This window comes from Sciurus vulgaris (assembly GCF_902686455.1).
Source record: "Sciurus vulgaris genome assembly, chromosome: 2".
In the NCBI taxonomy this organism is placed as follows: domain Eukaryota; kingdom Metazoa; phylum Chordata; class Mammalia; order Rodentia; family Sciuridae; genus Sciurus; species Sciurus vulgaris.
In genome coordinates, this window is record NC_136462.1 from 31,953,349 (window position 1) to 31,978,118 (window position 24,770).

The following is a 24,770-nucleotide window of genomic DNA, read 5'->3' on the forward strand; positions in this document are numbered from 1 at the left end:
TCAACGAATTTTCATGAAGATATCTTACATTACACAGTAAAGACCTTCATGCTGAAGGAGAATACATCCTCATTGACATTGCTTAGGCAATCTTAAGGCTTAAACAAAACTAAATAGAGTAATACTTTTCAAATGTTTAATACCAAGTTTTAAAGTATGATCAAACCTAATTTCCTTGAATTTGAAAATTAGATCATCAGAAGCTATGAGAAGAAAATACTTATTTATCATTTAATGCAATTTGAGAAGAAGACATTTGTCTTGCTTGCTGTCAATCATCAGTCAACCCTTACAGAGCACAGACACACAGAGTTGGCCTGCTCGGTGTTTAAGCAGGCGTCTTACTTTGCAGTAGACTATCATGTTCGGAGAACTCTCCTCCGGGTCAGCAATCCCCACTGCTCTTTGATCCCCGGATCCCTGAGCCATCCTGAGTGTCTTCTCTCACACTGTGAAAATAAAAGGATACACCATTAAGTCATGAAAGAATTTTTTAAAACATTTTTATTTTAAAATGCAGAGAACTCAGTATCTTTTGGCAGGTACCATGAAAACAAAACATAATTTTTACTTTTCCTGATTAATTTACAAGCTATTTCTTTAAAAGTTAGGGAATGATGATGGTTTTGCCATCTATGTTCAATCTCTTCTAAACCCAGTGCAACACATTCTTCTTTTTCAGTCCAGAGTCATACACCCTAGGAGCAGATATATGCCCATCTTAAGCTCCCAAAGACAGATGAAGTCAATCATTTGGATGTTGATTTTTGTCTTACCAAAACCAATTTTCTGATTAATTCTATGCATTAAAATATGAATCTTTAATTCTGGAAATGCAAACCAAGACCCCAAAGAGATACCACTCCATTTCCACTAAAATGGATATAATAATAAAAATAAAAAATTCAAACAACAAGTCTTGTGAAGGAAATGGGGAAATGAGAACCCTCATATGTTGCAGGTAGGAATGTAAAATGGTACAGTCACAGAGAAAAACAGTTAAACAGAAAATTGCCATGCGATCTAGCAAATCCACTTCCAAGTATATAGCCCCACAACTTGAAAACAAATTTTCAAATACTTGCACTCGAAGATTTACAGCAGCACTATTCGTAAGAACCATAAGGTGGAAGCAGCCCAGATGGTCCATCGATGGGCAAATGGATCCCGAAAACATGTATACCCATCAAATGGAAGATCATCCCACCATGAAAAGGAGTAAGTTCTGATATATTTCAAATGTGGATGAACCGTGAAACCATTAGGCTAAACGCAAGAAGGCAGACAGAAAAAGTGAGATATTGAGAAGTCCATTTATGTGGACTACCCCGAACAGGTGAGTCCAAATAGACAGAAGACTGAGGGTTTCCAGTAGCTGGAGAGAGGGGAAGAGGGAATAGGGTCACTGCTTAAAGAACATGGAGACTCCTCAGGATGATGAAAATATTTTGGAACTAGAAAGAGGTGATGGTTGTAGAATATTCTGAATATACTAAACACCACTGTATTATATAATTGAAGATGCAGCAAGTTCAATTCTTAGTGTGACACTCTACCTACCGCATGACCTCAGGCAAGTTAAATATCCCATGGGGTGCTCTTTGTTAATTTCTCCTTAAAATTAACATACTGGACACCTGCTGTATGCTCAGAACCATGAGGACTCCATCCTTTACATCAGTGAAATGTGAATTGCACATATACCTCACAGGTAAGGGTAAAAAACACTGAGTGATAAAGCATAGCATAAAGCCATAAGAGTCCTTTACAAATGTTATCACTAATCCAAGAGCCTGCCTGAATTATTTGCACAAAATTCACAGGCTTTTCATCCAAGAAACTTTTATAAATACCATGTCTAACCCAAAACAAAAAAAGGCTATCCATTCAACATACAAACTCAGGAAACATTCTATTATAAAATAAATTGGTACCAAAGCTCATTCCATAAAAACAAATTTGAGTGGAAGTTGGAGAGACCGGAATTTGTAATTTATGCAAAGAATTTAATTGCCCAAAATATCCCATTGGAATGATGTCGCCGGCTTTCTTCATCATTTGTGAATTAGAATGTATTTTAAAATTAGATTACACGAAAAAATAAAGAGCATCATTGTATTACCTCCGCTCTCTGTTATATCAGTATTTCCATGAATAGAGTACTACATGGAAACACTGATTATTATTCTAATCAGTGGCTTTTAAAGTTAAATGAACAGCACGCCGTTTCATTTTTAAACAACTACTTAGTTGCCTACTCCTTTGCCCTAATACAGAATATGACAGAGCATGAAAAACAAAAACCGAATCCATTTATGTATGCTCATTTATCTATGTAACAGAGCTCTTTTGGATCTCCATTGCTTTATTTTAAAATGAATTCTTTCTCTTTAATAAGCCTATTCTCTTTCACCTAGAAAACTGTGCAATAATAGCAAGGTTGGAAATGACCTAGAAACAAACGTCTCAGTTCTCCTTTCCCCAGCAACCCCTCCCACCCACAGAAGCATTTCTGTGTTCAAACAGGCTGGGGTTCCAGGACCCAGTCTGTAAACTGCTCAGTGAATGCAGAGAGTCTATGTTAGGAAATTGAGTGAATCTAGTATTCACTAGAAAAGCTACTATTTTTGGTCCCTCTATCAACTCATTTTGAAACTCAGACAAGCCACTTAATTTTTCTGTGTCTAGAAAGAATCTTTTCTAAAAGAGTCATATAGCTACCTCCTCATCCCTGTGTCAACAAATGCTAGGAAGAAACGGATGTGAAACCCATGACAGTAAGAATTTCAGAGAAATGAAAAGATGTATTCTGTTCATGTACAATGAATCAAAATGCATTCTGCTGTCATGTATAACTAATTAGAACAAATAAAAACATTTTTTAAAAACTTTCAGAATTACATTCACTGGCTGTAACACTGGGGCTCATGAAATTAGAAAAACAGATTTTCATTCATTATACTATGCTGTAAGATATTTCTTTTAAAAAAAGTACAGCAGAAATAAGTAGGAATGTCTTAAATTTAATGGTAGTCAAAAAAAACAGAACTTTCTCCATTTTCTATATGTATATCACACTTGTATACTCACAGTAAAATAATCCAGGGACTTTCATTATATTATACTATTCAAAAGATGTGGTTTTTTTCTGGAAACACATAATAATAGAAAAAATAGAACACGTATTAATAATATTAATTTCCTAAAATGACACACAGCTAACAAAAGAGGAAACTGAAAATGTGCTCAAACTACACATGGTACAAACTTCAAGAAGATGTAGCTGAGTGGTTACAAGTTGGTCCCTGTCATCAGCTCCACATCTGAACCCAGCCTCACCGCTTACTAGCTGTGTGATCTGGGCTACATTACTTCACTTCTCAGTGCCTTTTTTTTTTTTTTTTCCTTTATCTGTCACAAATCACAGTCCCAGCCTAGTGGAAAGCCCTCTGAACTGGGGGACTTGGCTCCCTACCTCTACCCTGGACTCTGCAAGTAACTAGCGGTCAAAACCAGGTCAAGCTGCATCTTCCCCAGACCTCAGATGGACATTAGCTATGCACACCAGCATCCTTAGAGCTCTTCAGGGCTCCAAGCTAGAATCTCAGAACTTCAAATTTTCTGACTTGCTAGAATGTTCCATGCCATCTCTCTTCTGTCATCCCTGCCTCCATCCTAGCCCATCTCCTCTACGGGTGACAGCCCTCCTGCTGAACTCAGAGAATCACCACAGTACTGGGGTACAGCATCGTTGGTTCCACTCAGCATCCCTCCTCACCTCGAGGTTCCAGGGACTCTACATGTATTCCTTGGGTAAATTACTGAGCTCTCCTTTCTCAAGGCTCCCTGCTGGGCCCTGGGGATACACACACAAAGACACACAGAGGTGCTCCTTAAAATGTTCAGAGCCCAGCAGGGTGACAGGTGCAGTGGACGCCGTAATGAGTGGGCACACCATTCTGATGGCCGGGAGCAGGAGAAGGTGACAGCTGAGACAGGAAGGGTGACAAGCGGCTGAGGTTGGCAGGGTTTGCCATTCCAGTCTATACAACCGTCTGCAGGCTTGGACATTGGAAGCCCCAGAAGCAGCTCAGCATGGTGCGAAGCACTTGAGAGAACAAAACGAAGAGGATTTGATCTCAAAGAAATGAAGTGGGAGGCAGCCAAGTGCAGAGAGTGAGAACAGGGATTCACACCCGTCTGCATGCAGGGCATTTTGTGTCCTTATGTATCAGGGATTTCCTCCACCAGAAAGTCAGATCTGCGTGGGCAGATGCTTTGTCAGTGGGTTCACCCCTCTACCCAGACACCTAGAATGTGATCTAGTACAGAGTGGGCACCCAAATATTCTGAATGAATGATGGAACTGGTAAGATTCCACCAAGATGCAGTGTGTTCCTTCTGAATATTCATCTGGATAAGATGTCAGTAAAACTGCGCACAGACCAAGACCCACAAGTACAATCACACATGAGGACTGTCCCCAGGGCTCATGGACCTGAGCCAGCTCCAAACTCAGGAATCCACCTCTGGAATTCACAAGAAATTTAGGTAAAAAGGACTATGTGGGAAGAGTGGTAAGTATAACCAAGAGGGAGACCAATTAAGCATCTAGGACACAACCTGATGAGCAAATCTTTGGAGAGTCAGGAATGGGCCTGCGATTTACTCCAAACTTTCATGCATTTGTAAATTATGGTTACAACAACTACCTGCTGTTTTCTAGATAATAGCAGCTGCTGTAGAGCAAAGCCCAGGATCCAGCAGAAAACGATGCTGAGCAGAGTTAGAAGGAAGAAACGTGATAATGTAGAAAAGTTAAGGGACTCAGAAGCCGTCTTGGCACTGGCCCACTAAGCCTCCCATGAAGTCTTTGGTGAATGATTCCCGCACCCCAAACTTCCAGCTCTTTACCTGGAAGATGAAAACCCTCCATGGCCCAAGGCTGCTGCTGAAGAGGGAACAGGGTGAGTCCCTAGCACAGGATGATCATAGAAACTGATTGTTGCTCTAGGCCAGCGTTGGGGTGAGTGAAATTCCCAGGCCACCTGCATCAGAATCCTGGAGAAGCCCACCCCCAACCTCAGATATTCCAACCCTGGGCATCTGAGACTGAGCCTTCAGCAATACCACAACCTCTACAAGGAATCCTGATGAAGCACTAAGAGGAAGGCAACTACAATTACATGACAATGTCACAAAAATCATTGTGGCACACCACTAACAGCCTTCAACATCAGGCCTGCCACTCTTAGTGCTCAGTCCTCAAAACCCTGTTCAGGGAAATGTCATGTAGGAGACGTCATTAAACCCTGACTGTAATAGTCTGAATATTGATGCTGCAAAATAAAAATTCCTGCAGATGTTATTTCCTGTCCTCCATATTATATCAAATTCACATTGTTTGCCTCAGCCCATTAAAACCAATGGATTTTTTTTTTTATATCAGCAATGTTAAGCACTTGAGAAAAAAAATTACATGATGTGTGCTAGCTCAGTAGTACAAGCTTGTTTATATAGCTCTAATCTGACTGAGTGGGCAGGAACCTCCAGGGGAAAGAAGCAAGAACAACAGCTCTAAAGAACAAATAACTCTCTCTGTTATAGCAGAGTCTGCCAACTTGACATTTCCTATACACTCAAAGTTCAAATGCTCAATGACAGATCAAGTGTCTGTTTCCAGTAGTACAGCAATAGGGCTCGACCCCTGAAGGCCAATTCTGGTGGCACTGCCAGGCACCCAGTGTTGTACTGGGATATAAATGCCTGATCATTTCAGGACTTCAGTCCTGAAAAATTCAATGGTCCTCAAAAGTAAGTCCAAGGACCTGAACCAGACTAACAGCCTCAAGAATAACCTGGGGGAGAATTTAATAGGCAAATTCCTGGTTCTCGTATTCCAGAAACTCTGATCCAGTAGGCCTAGGGGAGTCCCTGGAGATTCAGAGCCCTAGTGTTCCCCAGGTGATTTGAAAGCATGGCCAGGTTTGGAAACCAATGACCTGGATTGCATTCACCTGATCCGTTCATCTCACCTCCCACATTGCCTTGTGTTGGGCAGACATGCTAAAGTGTGTTTCCTTTAGCTTCCCTTGTAGTAAGGTAGATGCTAAATATAATGAATGAGACAAGGGTCCCAGAGTCAAAGAAATGGCTTTCAATCCCAGCCACATTGCTTACGTGCTGTGTGACATGAGCAGCATATGTGGCCCCTCTGAGCCTCTGCCTGCTCTTCTGTAAAATGGAACAAATGCTCATTGCCCTGTAGCAGAGGTTCTCAGCCTTGCCTGCTCATTGGGCAGCTCAGCCAGAAACTGCAGCAGTGCATGGTATTATTTCTACTCTACAGATGAGAAAATGGAGACTTGAGACCATAGGTGACTTGCCCAAAGTTGCACAGCTTAGCCAAGGAATGAAAAATTCCAACCCAGAACTAAATCCAATCTTTCCAACATGTCAATCCCAATCTCCAGTGAAACCACACACAGCAAGTGTTTAACACAAAAGCTGGTACCTAGTAGGTCCTCAGCTCATCTGAGTCCTTCAGTCTACTTTGTAGGGTGTTGGAAGTTGACTTCTCCATGCTAACACAATCTTAAGACATAAATAAATATCATCTTCTCCAAGTTGCCACAGCTGCCTAAGAGCCTACACAAATTAGTCTACCAAAGCTGCATATAGAGTAAAATGTTCTTGTATCCCTATGTTAAACAAAGGTCTTAAAATGTAAGCTGGGAGGGAGAAGTGGAAAGTTCACCACATAGCAGAGCCTACTTGGCCCTGGGGGTCTCTCACAGTCCTGCACTCACGGTGACTGCAATCAATGCTTCAGGTCAAGTTCACCCAGGCATCCTGTCATACCAAGGTCTGACCCCCATGCTGCTCAGGACACCCCAGCCCCACAGACTCCCTGTAGACTCTTTCTGCCCTTTCAAGTCTTCCGTAAATAGTATGCCCACTATGTCCTTCCACGTGCTCTCTGAACTTTGACCTTTTGGTGACCTTAGTGGAAACCTGACTTCCCCTGAGGACAGCCCCTCTCCTGCAGCCCCGGTACCCACACCCCAAATATCTCAAGACCAGAAAGCAAGGGAGACATTCCCTCGACTCTCCATTGCTGCCTTAAAAGATTGCCCTCCCTTCCACCTACTCAAATCCCTGATCTTATAACACTCAGACCGTCTGGCCACGCCACCTTCTGTTCAGCCTTGCCAGCTTCCCCTCCCTCCTACTTATGTACTTTCATTGCCTGCAATCTCCAGCTTCCAACTCTCCAGGGTTTTCTTCTCCATTCCTAATTCCTTCATCAATCTGGGTGACCTTCACATCCAAGATCCACTGAAAAAGTTGAATTCTCAGTTGCTTCTTAGCTCCTCTCAACCTATTTCCTCTTCAGACACCATCCCACACAGCCACATCCTGAACCTTGTAATTCCCAGTGACAGCTTCCTCCCAAACCCCAATATGTGTACCCCGACTCTGCCCACCTTCCCTCTTGCCAGCTCACTTACTCAACACTCACTGCAAACAGTCTTAAACGTACCTGGACACTGACCTCAGGAATCTTCAACTTGTTTTATTTTCCATGGCCTCTCACTCTGCCTTCACTTTCTTCTCTCAATGGCTCCACGGTGATAATCACCCATGACTCCTTTGCATCCCCACACCTCTCTCTTTCTGTCTCATTCTATCCTGGTAAAACCTCAACCATGATGGAACCCAGAGGTCCACCAACTCCAAGTCCACATTTAAGCAGAGGAACTCTGGGGTGAAGAAATCACACAACAAGCTCATCTTCAACTCATGACCATGGACGCTGTCCATAAAATCTATGATATTTTTCTACAAAGTTTCTTTCTGCCTTTCTGGACTATCTCATCTTCTTCTTGCCCAACTTAGCACATAGTCTCAGCTGACAGACTCACTTCAAAATTCACTGAGGAAATCAAGGCAGCTGAAGGCAAGTCCCTCGGATTCGGACACCCTTATCTGAGTCAGCATGTTCTCTATCTTGACTTCTCATACATTTATTCTTCCATTTCTACTCTTAAACATGGTCATAGTACGTTTCCACAGGTACCTGACCACCATACCAGCAAGACTCCAGTTCGACAGTAGATTGTGCAGCTAAAGGACCTCCAAGACACAAGCTCCCTGAGAAGAAGTACCTAGGGAAACTGAAGTCCAAAGAAGAGGCAAAGACACAGACGAAAGCAGACTTCAAAGCCTCTAGTACCCACACCTTTCAGCTCCAGCAAACATTAAACACAGTTCAATTCTTTGCCAGACTAAATAAAACCCCACACAAGAGGGTTGATTTTCCTCAGTATGTCTTATACAATAAATCACGGGTGACTATCAAGAGAAACTTACATGCATGTTAAAAGGCAAGGAAAACCACATCCTAAATAGACAATTTGTCACCAGAATCAGACTCAGACATGACAGATGTTGGAATTACCGGTGTCATTAACAGAGAGAAAATTTAAATATGATTTAAAATGTCAAGGGCTCTAATAGAAAACAGAAATGGTAGCAACAGCAGAGAGATAGGAACTCTTTTTTCAAAAACTACTTTAAAAAGGAAATGCTAAAAATAAAAAAAAAACCACAACAAATGAAGAATGTCTTCTGTGTTCTCATCAGAACATTCAAAATGGCCAAGAAAAAACAAAACAAAAAAAAAAACAAAATAAAACAGTGAGCTTGAAGGTCAACAAAAATTCCCAAACTAAAAAAGAGAGAGAGAGAGAGAATTGAAGAAAGACAAAAGAGTGTTCAAGAACCATGAAACAGTATCAAAAGGTACAACATAAGTGTAATCGGAATTTCAGGTAAAGAAAGAGGAAGGAGTAGAAGAAATATCTGAAGCAAAAATGACTGAGAAAGTCCTCAAATGAATGACATACAGCAAACCACAGATCTGGGCAGATTATAAAACACCAATTAGGTTAAATACCCAAAGACAAGGAACAAATCTTGAAAGAAGTCAGATCCTTACCTATAGAAGAACAAGGACCCTGCCTCTAGAAGAATCCTCATCAGACACCAGGCAAGAGTGCAGAATGAAATATTTAAAATGTTGAAAGGAAAAAAAAACCTCCCACTGAAAATGCCACATCTAGTGAAATTATCCTTCCAAAGTGGAGGAAAAATAAGGACTTTCTCAGACAAGCAAAAATTGAGGCAATTCATCACCAGCAGACCTGCCATGCAAGAAAGGCTATAAGAAATCCTTCAGTCAGGGGAAATGTATGTAAATCAGAAACCTGGATCTCCACAAAGAAAGAGCAACATCAGAGAAGGAACAGAGGTAAAACAAACATCTTTTAGTTTTCTTATTCTTCACTGATTACAAAGAAAGGAATAGACCCTTTTGAACTATGTTCATGGAACAGAAGAAAAAAATTTAAAGACTAGCATTTCAATTCCTAGCCAAGTTCTGGAGTAGCCTTTGACATTCAAGGAGCACAGGGGTCAGTAAACCAGAATCCCTGGGACAAATCTAGCCTATTGCCTATTTTTTCTATGGTCTGGATGCATGAAATGGTTTCTTGGTCTGGCTGCAAGAAATTTTACATTTTTAGAGGACTGAAAAAAGTTGAAAGAATAATAACATTCTGTGACACATGAAAATTGTATGACATTTGCATTTGTATTCAAAAATAAAGTTTTATTTTTGTTTACTCCTTACCTATGACTACTTTTCCACTACAATAGCAGGATTCAAGAACTGTATGGCCCATGAAGCTCAAAATATTTATTATTTAGTCCTTTGTATAAAAAATTTTCCTGTCTGGGGAATAAGCCCAAGAACTTTACTTTGCAGAGGACAACACTAAGTCCTGGTGAGGTCAAGCAGTATTCTAGTACTTCCCTGTTCGTGAGTAACAGAAACAGCATTAGAACTTGGGTCTTGAGATATCAAATGCATCGCCTCTTAAATTTTGTAAGTATGGGTTCTAAGATCAGAGTTTCTAATACTACTGACTATAGAAGTAACATTTTATTTTTCTCCAATTTCATATGAAAGATAGTATGACTGCTAGAGAAGAAGTAGGAGTGACAGAGAAGCTTTGCCAATCTTTATGCACAAAAAGGGAATGACTAAGAAATGAAGAGGATGACATGTTCCCAGGGGACCCAAGCAGAAAAGCACTCCAATTGGCTTTTTTTTTTTTTTTTTTTCCTTAAGAATGTCAGCTCTATTCCTTGGGATCTCATTGTTTTCTCCCCTTATTTAAAGGACAGGTAAAATCAGTATGGTTAGATCTTAAAACTAAGCATTTAAATGTAACACGGAGGGCATCTCTTCTATGACTCTATAATACACACCCTTGGAACAGCAGTAGGCTTTTCCTCTTTTTGAGAGCACAAAACTTAACAAAAGAAAAATCTATTCATAAAGCTCACCAGCCAGAAGCAATATAAGTCAAAGAAATAGCAATTGAATAGGTTCCTAGGGGGTTGTTCTATAGTTTTACTCATACCGTGTAGATGGAAGACAAAAATAGTACAATTAGAATCGTATCACTTCCTACAATGGGGGCGACCTTGTCCTAGACCATCCCTCAAGAACAACCTGAAAAGCTGGATAGAATAGAGAAGGAAGAGTTCCCAGGGCACTGGGGCATACAGGGCCAAGATCCAAAAGAAAAGGGAAGCACAGAGGAGAGACCGACATCCCACGTAACTACTGCTTTAAGGTATTCAGTCGAATTCAACAGCTATTCGTGAAAATATCCTTAGAAAATTTTGAGTGATGGGAAACTTGCTTAATCTGACAGAGGACATTTGTGAAACACCTACAGCAACCATAATATCTAAGAGTCAAATTGTAAAACTTTCCCACTGAGATCAGAAATAAAACAAGTATACCCACTATCACTTCCCTGCACCTTTATATTAAAGGTCTTAGGCAATCCAACAGGCAAGAAAAAGAAATAAAAGTCACAATAATTAGAAATGGAAAAGTGCAAATTGTGGAGAGCACTGACAGAGGATGGGAGAGCAGTGACTGAGATCGGGGTCTCTGATGACCTCATGACTGTGGCAAGCCCAGTGCCTAGGAATGTTCCTGTACAAGGGCACAGGATGCCTAGCTGCTGTGGCAATGCCCTGCATGAGGAGGCTCTGTGCAAGAGTCCTATCAGCTCTAACCTTGATCTCAGGCACACAGCTCCCGGGAAGGAAGGAATTCTTAATGCTAGACAACCACAATGTCTCACCAACTCCGCTTCTCCAGTTCCTGCCCGCCTTATAGCAACTTTTAACAATGAACTTCCTTGAGAGCTACACAAAGCTCCTAACATTGCACATTGCAACTGTGGAAAAGCTACATAGGATGTCCTAGTTTCTGTAACTTTCCTGAATACACAGAATAATTGTTGCATAGTCTAACCTGATAATAAGACATATATAAATAAAGGTTGCTGGCGTAACTCTTGAGATCTGCATCTCCATCAGAGAACTTAGCTCCACCTGATCCCAGCTTAATCTTCAAGATCTGTGTCATGAATCTTTATTTTCCCATCCCCCTTCACCCCTCACCGGGCCCAAGAATTTGGTCATGCTGGTGACAGCAGTAAATTGTTTTGCAGGTAATTAAATTGTGTACATGAAATATTAGTAAAAATCTTCACAGAACTACTAGAACTAAGAACTGAATTTAACAAAGTCACTGTATACAAGGTAAACATGTGAAACTCAGCTGTATGTTTATGTATCAGTAACAAATGCTCAAAATGCTCAGAAAATGATAGCTTTATAAAAATATTTATAAACTCAAAAATAACTTTAAACACTAGGAATATATCTTTTAAAAAATGTGCAATACCTTTACATCATAGAAGGAAGTGTAAATACTAACGAGAACTCTAAATGAATGAGAGGATGTATCATATTAACAGACTGAAATAGTAAACAAGGTAATGGTGTTGATTTACTCCCAATTTGGGCTGGAGATTTAATGCAATCTCAAAAATCCCATCAAAAGACAATTATAAAATGTATATGTAAGGCTAACGACTAAGAATAACTAAGCTATTCTTAAATAAGAACAGGGAGGGAGGACACACACCACTGGATACCAAGACTCATTATAATTAAGACAGCATGTCAGCACTAGAATAGACCAAGAGAAAACAGAACAGACTAGAAAGCACAGAGACAGACCCACATATGTGTGATCACCTGTCTGATAACAAAGGGGACATTTCAGAGCAGTAGAAAAAGGAGTGATCTTTAAATACATGGCACTGGGTTAACTGAACATCCAAAAGCAAAATAAATATGGATGTCTTTCCCACATCATAGACAAAAATCAAGCCCAGGTGGAATTTTTGACATCAAAAGGCAAAACAATAGGTCTTCTACAAATTAAAATAGACTAGCTTTCTGGACTTGTCTTTTACAGACCAAGAAAATAATAACCAATAAAGGAAGAGACTGATAAATTGGATTATATTTATAGTAAGATCTCCTATTCATCAAAAGAGAGTGAAAGGCGAACCACGGAGATGGGAAATGTTCTTTGAAATACAAATGATGGGTAAAAATATTTATATTAGGAATTTATTTTTTAAAAAGAAGAATCCTGGGATGAACATTTAATTCAGGGGTAGAGCAACTGCCTAGCATGAGCAGAGCCCTGGGTTCCATCTCCAGTATTGAGAAAAGAAAAAAGAAACCTACAACTCCACAGAATAGACAATTATAGAAAACTAGGCAATCAACTTGAACAGGCATTACAAAAGACAAATAAATGGGGGGTGGTCCACAATCAGCCAGTGGTGGCACACACACCTGTAATCCCAGCCATCTGGGAGGCTGAGGCAGGAGGATGGTAAACACAAGGTCAGCCTCAGTAACTTAGTGAGACATTATTAAAAATGACAAAAGAAATATTTAAAAGGTGCATCATTAGTCATCAGAGAAATGCAAATTAAAACCATGAGCTACCACCTGATACACACCAGAATATCTAAAATTCAAAAGTTTGACAATCCCAAGTCTCACCAAGGATATGGAGAAACAGAACACTCATAAACTAATCATAGGAGCATAAACCAGTACAACTACTCAGGAAAACCCTTTGTAAGGACCCACTAAATCTGAACATGAGCATGTTCTATAACCCAGCAAGCCACTCTCCAGAGGTATTCCAAACAGAAATGCATTCCAAAGTATATCATAAAACACATGCAAAAATGACTATAGCAGCACTATTCATCATATGCCTAAACTAGAAATGTCCCTTATAAATAACCGTTTGCAGAATATCACAAAGTAGAATGCTGTGCAGCAATAAAAATGGATAAATTACTGCTACCCATCACAACATGAATGAATCTCTCAAACACTGCACAAGCCAGGACAAAAGAGCACATATATATGAATATTTCATATATTTCAAAAATGAGAAAGCTGTGATGTTGGAAACCAGGTTAATGGTCACCACTGGAGAAATAAGGGCATATGTTTATAGGGAGGTGCATGAGGTGGTTTTGGGAGGGAAGAAATGATAATATTCTATTTTGTGATCTGGGAGCCATATCACGGATGTGTTTACTGTTTGAAAATTCATGAAGTGATGATTTGTGCACTTTTCTGTAAATATGTTATACTTTAATAGAATTGTGTGTTTAAACCAAAGAGGGTAAATAAATGCAGATCTAGGAGAAGGGGACCATGTCTGTTTCTCAGGGTGGCACTTGAGCCATCCCATGGAGAGCAATGGGAAAAGTGGTATCAGAACAGGGCTGAGGTCAGAGGGATGGTGAGGGAGCAGAGGTGGTGTCTGTCACCACTGTGAGCACCTGTGGTAGGTATAGATGCGTCCATCACTGAATGAGAGGGCAAGAAGTGGAATGGAGACTTACAATTAAAAGAATGCTTCACAACATCTCCCAAGAGTTAGAAAGTCTTCAAAAAAAAAGAAATTCAGAGCTCCCACAGTGGCTGAAAGTCTCTGCATTCATCCTTAATGACTTTTTACTGCCCTGCAATAAAAATTTTTGAAGATTGAGGCAGTTGCTGCTTCTGGTTGACTATTTCATTTCCCAGTAAATCGTCTTCTTCTAGAAAAGAAGGATGGGGCTGTGACCTGTCCTGGACAGAATATGCTTGATCATTGGACATACAGACTGGACCAACCTAGACATGGGACAGATTAGGACCAAAGTCCTTCTCTGAGACTGGACACTGGAAGAAGGAAGATCTGAGACATTAATGACCATCTTTTTTTTTTTTTCTTTAGTGTCACAAAAGGAGGAAATCAAGGAGACCAAGCATCAAGTAAGAGTGCTGGTGGGATCATTTAAGTCCTGGATCCAGCCATACCTGAATTCTCAGATATATGGCCAGATAAATGTATTTTTGAGACATCTGGATTTTACTTAAGTTCAGTTGGGATATCATCTTTTTTCTTTTTCGTTCTTTCTTTCTTTTTTTCTGTGGGGGCAGGGATTCAGGGGGAGTTCTGCATCTGAGAGAGCACTGAATCACCATAATCACCATTATCTTATGTCTGTGGCACACACGTTCCTCCATAGACTGGTCTCCAACTTGCATTTCTAGTCTTACCAATCACTTTTCATCTTCAAATATCCAACAAAATGGCTAATCTCAACCACAGAAAACTTTCCCCAGCCAAGAACTCCCAATAAGCAAAATTCAACTTAAATCAGTCTCTTTTCAAATACATTGTTGAAAAGCCAGCTAGTCATTCCTGTCAAGGAGTATTAGAAAATAAATGAAACTGGGGATCAGAAACGGATTCCTTTTAAGTGGGAGAGGGGGTTGTACAGCAGATGGTAGGCAGGGGAAGTGGTTTTTACAGAGAAGTTTTTGAAAGCTAAAGGAAGCCAAAAAAAAAAAAATACAAACCTGGAATTGACAGCATATGCTTTGGCATGATGCTAAATACCCTATGCATTGGGGTGAGACAGCTGAGGACTTCCTAACCAGTCATGCCAAGTGAGTTAAATCAAGCTCATCCAACGACTCATCTGTTTTGCCCTTGAGTCACAGAGAGATCTAGGCGTCAGCCGTCAACCCCTCCGTGTCTGCAGGTCTGAAAGGCAGTGAACCTTTGGCCAGAGCCTAACATGGTGCAGGGACATGTACAAGGGCCTGGGAATTGTGCAAATAACAGAATGAGACAAACATCATTACCCTATGTGCATGTATGATTACGCAAATGGTGCGACTCTACTGCATGAACCACCAGAGAAACAACAGTTGTACCCCATTTGTGTACAATGAATCAAAATTAAAAAAAAAAAAAAAAAAAAAAGAAAAACAAGGGGGAGTGAGATTCAGGAAACCAGAAACCACAAGACCACTGTGGCACACCTTGGCCACCAACTCCAGTGGAGGGAGGTGTCACTCATCATCTACTTTGTTTTCTCGTTTTGCTTTCAGGAAACAGCAAGTATTCATTAAGCAGTTTTGCCTCCAACCGCGGTTCCCCATATCCCTGTTTTCATTCAAGTTTCAAGTTCATTACCATAGACTTCTGCCAGAAAGGTTAAGGACCTCCTCTCTGTAGAGCGTGGTAAGTATTCTCTGCGTGCTCCATGCGTGCCATCCCTCCTTTCCTTTTATTTGCACTGAAGTGCCTTGTGCACACCCTTGCCACCCTTGGCCCCAACCCATGGGCCCCAAAACTGACAGTCCTGCAATGTCCAGTTCATTCACTCAACATCTCTGGAGAAAACTCTTGGCGGGAAGGAATCTCCCTCATTCCTTACTAGGCCGTTTCCCTATCTTTAAAAAAATAATAAAATAATAAAATTATGGCATTTGCAGGCAAATGGATGAAACTGGAGAATATCGTGCTAAGTGAGATAAGCCAATCTCAAAAAACCAAAGGACGAATGATCTCGCTGATAAGCGGATGATGACACATAATGGGGGGTGGGTGGGGAGTAAGAATGGAGGAAGGAGGGACTGTATAGAGGGAAAAGAGGGGTGGGAGGGGTGGGAGAGAAGGAAAAAAAAAATAACAGAATGAATCAAACACCATTACCCTAGGTAAATGTATGATTATACAAATGGTACGCCTCTACTTCATGTACAAACAGAAACAAGATGTATCCCATTTGTTTACAATAAAAATAAATTTAAAATAAATAAATAAATAAATAAAATGAACATTAAAAAAAAAATACTGTAAGCTTCCTGAACACAAGAGCCCTATTCAATTAACCATCATCTACACAAGGGTCTGTGGTTGTAAGACTTATAACCTGATGTGGACCAGCAGAACAAGGAGCAGGGAAGAACAGCACAGATCATAGGCTAATTGTGGTCTGGGGTGGGGAATCTCCCCAAGCCGATGAAGAGCAGAGTATGCGTTCCAGAGACTATCTTCAGGTCCGCTCTTCAGCATGCCCTCAGAGCAATCACGATTTCCCACCTCTATTCTATTCTGCAACTGGGAAAAATGCAGATCAATACTGTTAAGCTATTTTTTCTCATGTCACATACCCCTGGCTCTGGGCAGAAGCCAGCAGGTAAGCCCCTACACTACCTGTTGTATTGAAAATGAAAGTGCCTTCCCCTTAAAAAAAAAAAAAAAAAAAAAAAAACCTAAAATATAATCAATACATTTATTCTGAATTTATCCTTTCTATTTTGACCGGCTGCTGAATCAGTCTTTGTATTAGGATGTATGGTCAGCAGAATGAGGGCATCTTCCTGCTTGGTTTGGAATCTGAACATGGTAGCACTTACATAGCAGTTTAGGAGACAAATCCATTGGATTTGCTTCTAATTGTTTCCTTTTTTCTAGTGAGGTCATAGACAGATAAAGTACAGCCAACTCAAGTGTTTCTCTTGGATTGGTCAATGCAGATCAACATTATGTCTTTCTAATTAGAATTAGCTAATGATTAAAAATGGATTAAAATATGACAATAACAGGCCTTTGTGAGAAGCCCTGTTATTATTATAATTTTATCACCATCTTTAAAACGAGGCCACATACGCTTTGCTTTTGCCTCACCCATCCCTAATGACTTCCCAAACCAGAGGTCCAGCTCCAGCTGCCATTCATCATTGCACACGGGTGACCATTAGAAAAAAAAGGAAGTGTTACTGGGCACCCATGTCTCTTTAGAAAAGGTGTCAGAGGGCCCCATGTTCAAGGGGAAAGAATGGTATAAATAGGTTTCTTTCTGAGAATAAAAACTTTCTATATATTTAACACAAAGTATGTTTAAAGAAAAATACAACTTAAGTTGTTCTCGTGAAAGAAACTACACTTGTTTCTCTCGTTTGCTTTACCTACCTAGTCTTACGGGCTTGCAATTGCAAGTCATTTCCTAATGGTTTCTCCTTCCTTCCTTCATTCCACAGATCATTCTTAATTACTGTGAACCAGAATCTGCAACAGATGCTGACGTTATAGCAGGGAATAAAACAGTACCTGCTCAGCTGGAATGTACATCCTAGAGCAAGGAGGCAGACGATATAGAAATGATGATAACAACATAAAGTCCTGGTGGGAAAGCCATGGAAAAGGAGCTGGGAAAGACAGAGCAAGGAGCAGAGGCAGGAGTTACCATTTCAGCTGGAGTTGTCTGGGATGACTTTAGAGACTGCATATTAGGTTTTCTGTTTGTTTCTCTGTTTGGTTTGTCATTGATGTTAATGCTGTTAATGAAATTAACCCAGGGTCTACTGTATTCTAGGCACAAGTTCTACCACTAAGCTACACCCCCAGTCCATTATGTCAGTTCTTACTCTGGAAGCAAACAACTGGCTTAATAACCAATCATTATTAACACTTTTCACCTAAAAAAAAAAAAAAAAAATTTCCATTATCTCTTTCTTCACCTATGAAATTTCTTCCTACTCCTAAAGCTTTTCTCTTCCAGATCTGACATACTCTCTCTCTGAACAAAACTGTACCCTTACTTTAGCATCTATTCGCTACCAAATCTGACTCACAAAATTCCATGCATTTTTCCCAGTCCCTTAACAGTCTTTTCTTGTTCATTTTCTATTTATTTCTACCATCTCTCCAAGATGATGGAGGCTGTCTCTGTTTGTTCCTCACCCTGTGATGTTTCAGAGAGACTAAGGACTTGGGGAGCAGATAAGCTCCAAGTTTAAGTGCTGGTTTCTTTACTTGATGATCTAACTTGCAGCAAGTGGCCGAACCTCTTTCTTCCCTTCAGTTTCCTCACCTGTCAAACGGAAACAATGCTCCCTAACTCCTGTGAGAGATTTTTATCTACAAAAGTCATACAGATGCTGATTGTTGTTTTTTAAGATCAGCCTACCACTCTATGACAGATCCACAGCTTTGTAGGCAAGGCAGCTTTTAGGTAAGTCACCAATTTTTCTCAAGCATTTAGTACATGTGTGGCCTTGTACTGGAGATGGTGATCAAATTATGACAAAAGAAAAAAAAAGACAGACAAATGGATCACAGCCCATTGAGGGAGACAAACATTCGTGCATAATTACAAAGTAGGATGAGGAACTCACTATATCATGGACCTGATGTGGATCTAGCCAGGAAAATTCAAGCAAGCAATGAGTTTTATCCATAACACTCTGCATCACATCCAAGCCCATCCCTGCATGTTTAACCCATTAGTGTCATTCCACACCAGCACTAATCCCTCCTTCCTCCCATTTATTCCCCCACCTCCACCGTGAACATCAGTGACTCAGCCAACATTTACCAGTCTCCTTCTATCTGCCAAGCATTATAAGAAACCAGGATATAGAGAAAAATAAAATAAAACATGGGCTTGCTCCAGGTGTGGGTCACAATCTGGCTCAAGAAGCATCAAAGTAGCTGAGTCTGTTTGTAGCCTCTTCTCTTCCCACTGGTATTAAAGACACTCAGGCTTTTGTAGCATCTTTACCTTCAGAGACCTACCCTATTTGGCCCTCTCCTCTTAAATGTCTCAGTCACTTGCTTTTTACAAGGCTCCTCAAACCCCAGTTTTAAAATGTAGAGCGGGATTCTCTCAGAAGGACTTAAAAGAGTTCTTCAAATGCTAGACTGATCGCAAGTCCTCACAGGCACACCTACTCAAGAGATATCGTTTTTATTCTTATTTTACAGATGAGAAAGTTGGTGTTAGAAACACAAGGAACAGGGTTTTTAGATGCATGTGATGCTACTTGAAGAGCAAATGATAGTGATACTGTCTGAGCTCTGGGCTACAAGGTCAGAGTGGGACACAGGTGACCCAGGTATTTCCAGAGGAGGCCTCCAGTAGTTCACATCCTCACAGGGCACCTCATCTCAGCAGGTCTGTGTCATGCACACTTGAGCCAGAAAGTAGCCTTTTGGGGAGGGAGATACTAGTGAGTATGGGAACTCAACTATGGACATACATGAAGGTAGCCTTTTCTTTGATGGTTTTACCAAAGTATTTAGAGAAGCCAAGACAGTGCCCATGACTCATTTTAATAGCCACAGTTAAAGGGGCACCTAGTTTATTCAAGTCAAGTATTTGCATTTTTTTTAACTCTCCATGCATAAAAGTGAATGTTCTCTCTACCCTATGTATCTAAGTACAAGAGAAGGATTAATTTTCTATTCAAAATGTACCCACACAAGGATAATCAAAAATTTTGAGGCATTTCAGCCAGCTGGAATCTCCCAGCTATCAATGCTTTATCAAAAAAAAAAAAAAAAATGCTTTCTCAATGTCAGTAGAGGGACATGGTGAAGAACACGCCCCCCCACCCCCACCCCCCTTCAGTATCAGGCAGGCCTGGCTCTGATTTCTCATGCTGCCACTTACTAGCATTGTGGATTTACAGGTTAATTTGTTTCTCTGTGTCTAAGTTTCCTCCGTCTTATAGAATGGCCTTGGGGCTCTAAGAAGCATTGTTTTGCATTTTGGGTGGGGGACAGCAGGAGTGGCATTGCTTGCTTTACAGGATGCTTTGGTAATTGGGGTAATTATCATGGTACTTCCCCTGCTACAGCCACCCTTTGGTAAACTAATCTGTGGGGGATGAGTTCTGGGATCCCCAAGATAACTAAAATCCTGGATGCTCACATCCCTTGGACAAAATGGCATACTTACATCTAGCCTACACACATTCTTTCCTACACTCCAAATCACCTCTAGATTATTCACAACTAATACAAATGTTATATAAATAGTAGTATATTATATTGTTTAGGGAATAATGATAGAGGGGAAAGTCTGTACATATTTAATACAAGTGCGATTTTTCTGAATATTTTTGATTTGCCGTTGGTTGAATGGGCAGATGCAGAATCCATGGCTGGAGGGCCAGCTCTCCGTGGTAGAAATAAATGGCCTCTCATAAGTCTCAGAGAGGTAACTGGGAAGCATTTGGTGTGCTTTGTGGTTTGTGACATCTCAAGCAGGTACTCCTGGTTATTTAACATAACTCATTAGGTTTAATGTCCATTTTTATTGTCTACTTGTAAGCATTTTTGCTTTCCCTGCAGTTTGAAGAACTGGGTTTCATGACTGATAATTACTCTTATTACAGACATCATGGTCCCAAATTCTGGATGATTATTCTCTTATCTTGACTAATTTGGAAAGTTTATACCCCATGGAGAAAACTGATATTGATTCAATGAATGTTTCCTGAATAACTATTGACGAGTACATTGCTGGGCACTAGACGGATGGAAAAAGAAAAAACAAATGAAACAGGGTTTTTAGCCTCAAGGAATTTACTCTCTAGTTCTCAAGTGGTGCCCAGGTTCAGCAGAGTCAGCATCACCTGGGGATTGGTTGGAAATGTAAATTCTCAGGCCCCACTCCAGGCCAACTGTCTGTCTGAATAAGCCCTCTGCAAAGACTGCCATCAATAAACATCAGAGCAGCGAACCTATCATGAGCTATGGAGCCCAATCCGAAAGTATCCTTATCCTTTGAGGAAACAGGCCTCATGGCCAAGGGCCACATGAGAAGGTGATGGCAAAACTGCAACCTGAACTCAGGTCTCTCACATCCAAATGGCCGCCTCTTTTCTGATTCTTCATTGTGTAAATCTGATGGGGAGGCCCAAGTATTACTACCCCAAAAAGCAAATACTGATTTTCAAAGAGTAGGAAAAAAAGAATTAGCACTCTTTGAAAATAGGACCACTAATAAAAATTAAAATATGATCCATCGAAACCATCCAGTAAACTAGCAGTCATTTCCCAAACCTTTAATGTACATCCAAGTTCTATTTTTAAGATTTGAAGATTTTGTGGGGGAAGGGTAGAAATACAATGAAGATGTGACTAATATCTTAAAGAATGGACAATTTGAAGAAATGTTAGTAATGACTCATCATCTGTGGGAATGACAGATAATCTTTTTTTTTCTTTTCTTTGTATTTTCCTGAATTTTTCTCAATAGCAAGATATTATTTTTATAATCAGTAAAACTGTTTTTGGAAATGTTATAGCCATATCACTCAATATGCAGATTTATTTTGTATTTTGTATTTCTGTTTCTTTCCATTCAGCAGGATAATGTGTATATAGTAATTATTTATATCATGCCATATGTCACAATGAAAATGAAATTCAGTAAATATATTCCTTCCAGCTAGCCCTCAAAATAAAGAGGTTAAATGCATTCCTAGGTTCAAAGCACTAAGAATTAAGACAAACTAAGTGAAGCTAAAGGAAGAAATTAATCCCAGTATTGAGATCTCTGAGCACATCCCTTTTCAAAAGCATTTATATGACACACGACTCCTTATTCGTATCTCTCTGATGCTTAAGCCCTGGCACAAAATGGAAAGTTCAGCAATTCCTGGCAAAGTCTCTAGAGTTGAGGGGATAAAATGCATGGGAGAAGATCGGAGAGATAAGAAACAGAATGATCCTACTTTCACATAAAATTCTGTCCCCGAGGGGCAATAAAACATTTAAAATTACTGGCAAATTCCAACATGCAAAATATCTTTTATGTTTTTCTTTTTCAAGAAATGTTTGCTCGTTTAAAAAATATTTACGTTGGCTATGTCATTCCACAAACCAAAGATAAATAAGTAGGATTCAGCTGAAGAGACATTTCTGCCACAAAAGCATTGTCATTTTTTGTAATGTTTCACTCAATAAGAGAAATTGCCTCAAAAGAAAAAAAAAAACTAACATTGTTTGACTGAAACTGTCAGCAGTACAAATTCAGTGAATGTTAATTGAAATTTCTTAAAGGAAACAGGAAGTAAAGTTAAGAGCCAATGGAATGAATATAGGAAAGGAAACACCAGTAGCTATGTTCTTCATCAAAATACCCTGCAATTGTTGACATTTCTAGAATTTGCAGACTCTTTCAGGAAAGGATGAGTTATTGAGAGTAAACTCTCTCCCTATAGTTTATAGTACTTGAGGTCACCATATTTACACAACAATTTACCTTAGTAGTATCAGAGAACTCAAAAAGAATTTGTGCTCTGGATTTTGCCGGTTCAGCATACAAGCTTTGGTTTACAAAGGCGTCTCTCTAAAAATAAATCTCCAAATTCCCTCAGTTCTCTTTCTTTCGCAGGGTAGTCCTACCCCGTTGCAAAATTAATAAATTAAGAATAAGAATAAAGACTATACAACTTGGAGGTTTCCCACCGACAGCCCAGTTCCCATTCCATATTAATTACCCATCTACCTGTGAAATTATTCTAGAAAAGTCTTGTCAACATACTGAGCTAAACCTTAACTATTTCAAGTCAGACTAACAATTTTTGACAAATCATGCACAAACTTGTAGCCCATTCTCTAATGCCATTCTGATACAAGCTCATTCATCTCTTCTCATCCTCTCTGGAGAGAGAAGGGTCCACTGTTGGGTTTTACCTCATCCTGATGGTTTTTACAGTTTTACTTTGGAGTTGCTAAAAGGTATTGATCAGAACTTACCTGCAGATCCAACTCCTAAGCATTGATAATGCTGAGGGAACAACTCCAAGCCGACAAGACTCAAAATATCTTCAATTTGTAGTTTAGAAATGCCACTTGTCTCAATGAAAGAAAATAACATTCCAACTCCATCAAATTAAGAACAAAATACAGCAGCTTTCATTCTGAACAAAATTAAATTTTCTGGGTCGCTTTCCCCATCTCACTGGGCCACTTTTTATGCAGCCTAGCAGCGACTGTAAACAGGGTCTCTACACATAATCAATTTACTTGTCATCCTCTCAGAGCGAATACCTACCTTTTCCTTTACTAAGGCAGGTCCCAAATAACAGAACTCACCACCCACCCCTGCTTTCCACACCTCCCCACGGAGACTCGCTTTCTTCTCTTCCAAATCATAAATGGGCGAGCTTAGTCAGAGAAAAAGTTAATGAATGTCCGCTTTTGAGGCAAATTGCCCTACCTGGGATCACAAAATCGGACGACTTGGAAGTACCTATAAGCACCTTCGTTCTGCACCCTTGTCCTGGTCGGTGAGTGCTTCACACCCAAAAATCCAGGAACATGATTTATATGCAGACCTGCACCCATCCCACACAAGTCCGCACGCCAGCTTGTCTAACCACTTATGTAAGCTCGTCTTCCACAGTCCCAAACTGCAGACACACACCGGCACCTGTCACGCATCTGAAATGGACAAGCACCCACACCCAGGAGATGAAATCAACACATATGAATGGGTGTGTGTGGGGGGTGTTGTTTCAAACCATCTTTTCCCCCATTTGTTTCCACTCACAACTACAATTACCTTAGCAACCAAAGAATTGCCTTGACTCTCTTCGCTTCTCAATTTCTCTTAAAGCCAAGCTTGCGCCAGGGTCATGATAAAGCTAGAGAAGCCCCGGGAACCGGGAACCCGCCACCTCCTGGGGGCGGAGGGGAAGTCTAGTCCGTCTCCGCGCTGCCCTCCAATGCCTCGCCTCCTCTTTTCGACTTTCCGTGGTGGCGAGTGCGGGGGCTCAGCGAGCAGAGAGCGCAGCCCCGGGCCCGCGAGGAGGCGCGGCGGGTCGCATGGTGCCAGGGCGCGGGGCGCTCGGGGTGTCTCCAGCGCGCTCCGGGCGGGCCTGGCTCTCCGCGCTCCCGGGCACTTGCGCTTCGCCTGCCTCTGCCCGCCCGGGCCGGCGGGCTGCGCAGAGGTGGGTCCGCCCCCTCGGCGCCCGCCGGCTCCAGCAGCTGTGGGAACCCGGCGCCCGGGCGGAGCTCTGGCCGCCGAGCAGGGCCGAGCGCGAGGAGCTGCCCCAACTCGCGAAGCCGCTCCGCTCCGCCGCCGGCGAGCTGCTGCAGCGGCGCCCGCTGTCGGGTGCCGAGCGGAGCTGCAGCCCCGCGCCCTGCGCACCTGGGCGCCGGCACCTGGGTCCGGGTCCGCGCGCTGCCAGGAGGGGCTGGAGGCTGGGGCGGGGCCGAGGCACCTGAGCGCGTCCCAAGGGCGCCGCCGCTCGGCTCACCTGTTCTAGACCGCGGAAGGTGCGGACCCGAATTCACCAAAGGAAAAGAAAATCTGGAGGTTCCTGGCACTTTAGTAGCTGCCGAGAAAACTGAGACTGATTGAACAAGGCGGAGGCTCCTTTCATCAGTTCTAAGCTGGCCTAGTAGGGGAAGTTTAGTGGCATCAAGGTGATCTTAGGAATTTCTGGCCCGGGGTGGTGTGCCTGGTAGCATTTGAATCCCTCATTGACATGTAGCTGGCGTCCTCTAAATAAAATGGGCCACCGCGATCATCAGTGATATTGTTACTAACCTCGTCATTTTTGTTTATTCAAAATTTACACCACCATGCTGTCTGTGGAGCGTTTTGTGATTGTTCTTATCTTAAAATACTGCAAAAGGGCTTCTAAGA

The 24,770-nt window shown here is 41.2% G+C and overlaps 1 protein-coding gene across 10 annotated transcripts in view; it reads right to left on the reverse strand.

Annotated features, from left to right (window-relative positions):
• The window catches only part of RGS6 (regulator of G protein signaling 6), a 560,790-nt gene extending 536,666 nt beyond the window's left edge, over positions 1-24,124 (reverse strand). For 2 of the 10 annotated variants that reach the window (XM_079129808.1, XM_079129807.1), the window contains exons 1-2: positions 23,682-24,121; positions 346-449 (exon numbers count right to left, since the gene is read on the reverse strand). In XM_079129808.1, coding sequence (XP_078985934.1) covers positions 346-429 — 84 coding nt within the window. In that variant the 5' untranslated portion in view covers positions 430-449; positions 23,682-24,121. Of the gene's footprint in view, positions 1-345; positions 450-23,336; positions 23,647-23,681 lie in introns of those variants that run through there. The other 8 variants (XM_079129809.1, XM_079129811.1, XM_079129805.1 and 5 more) reach the window with 7 other exon arrangements.
• Between the last annotated feature and the right edge of the window lie 646 nt (positions 24,125-24,770).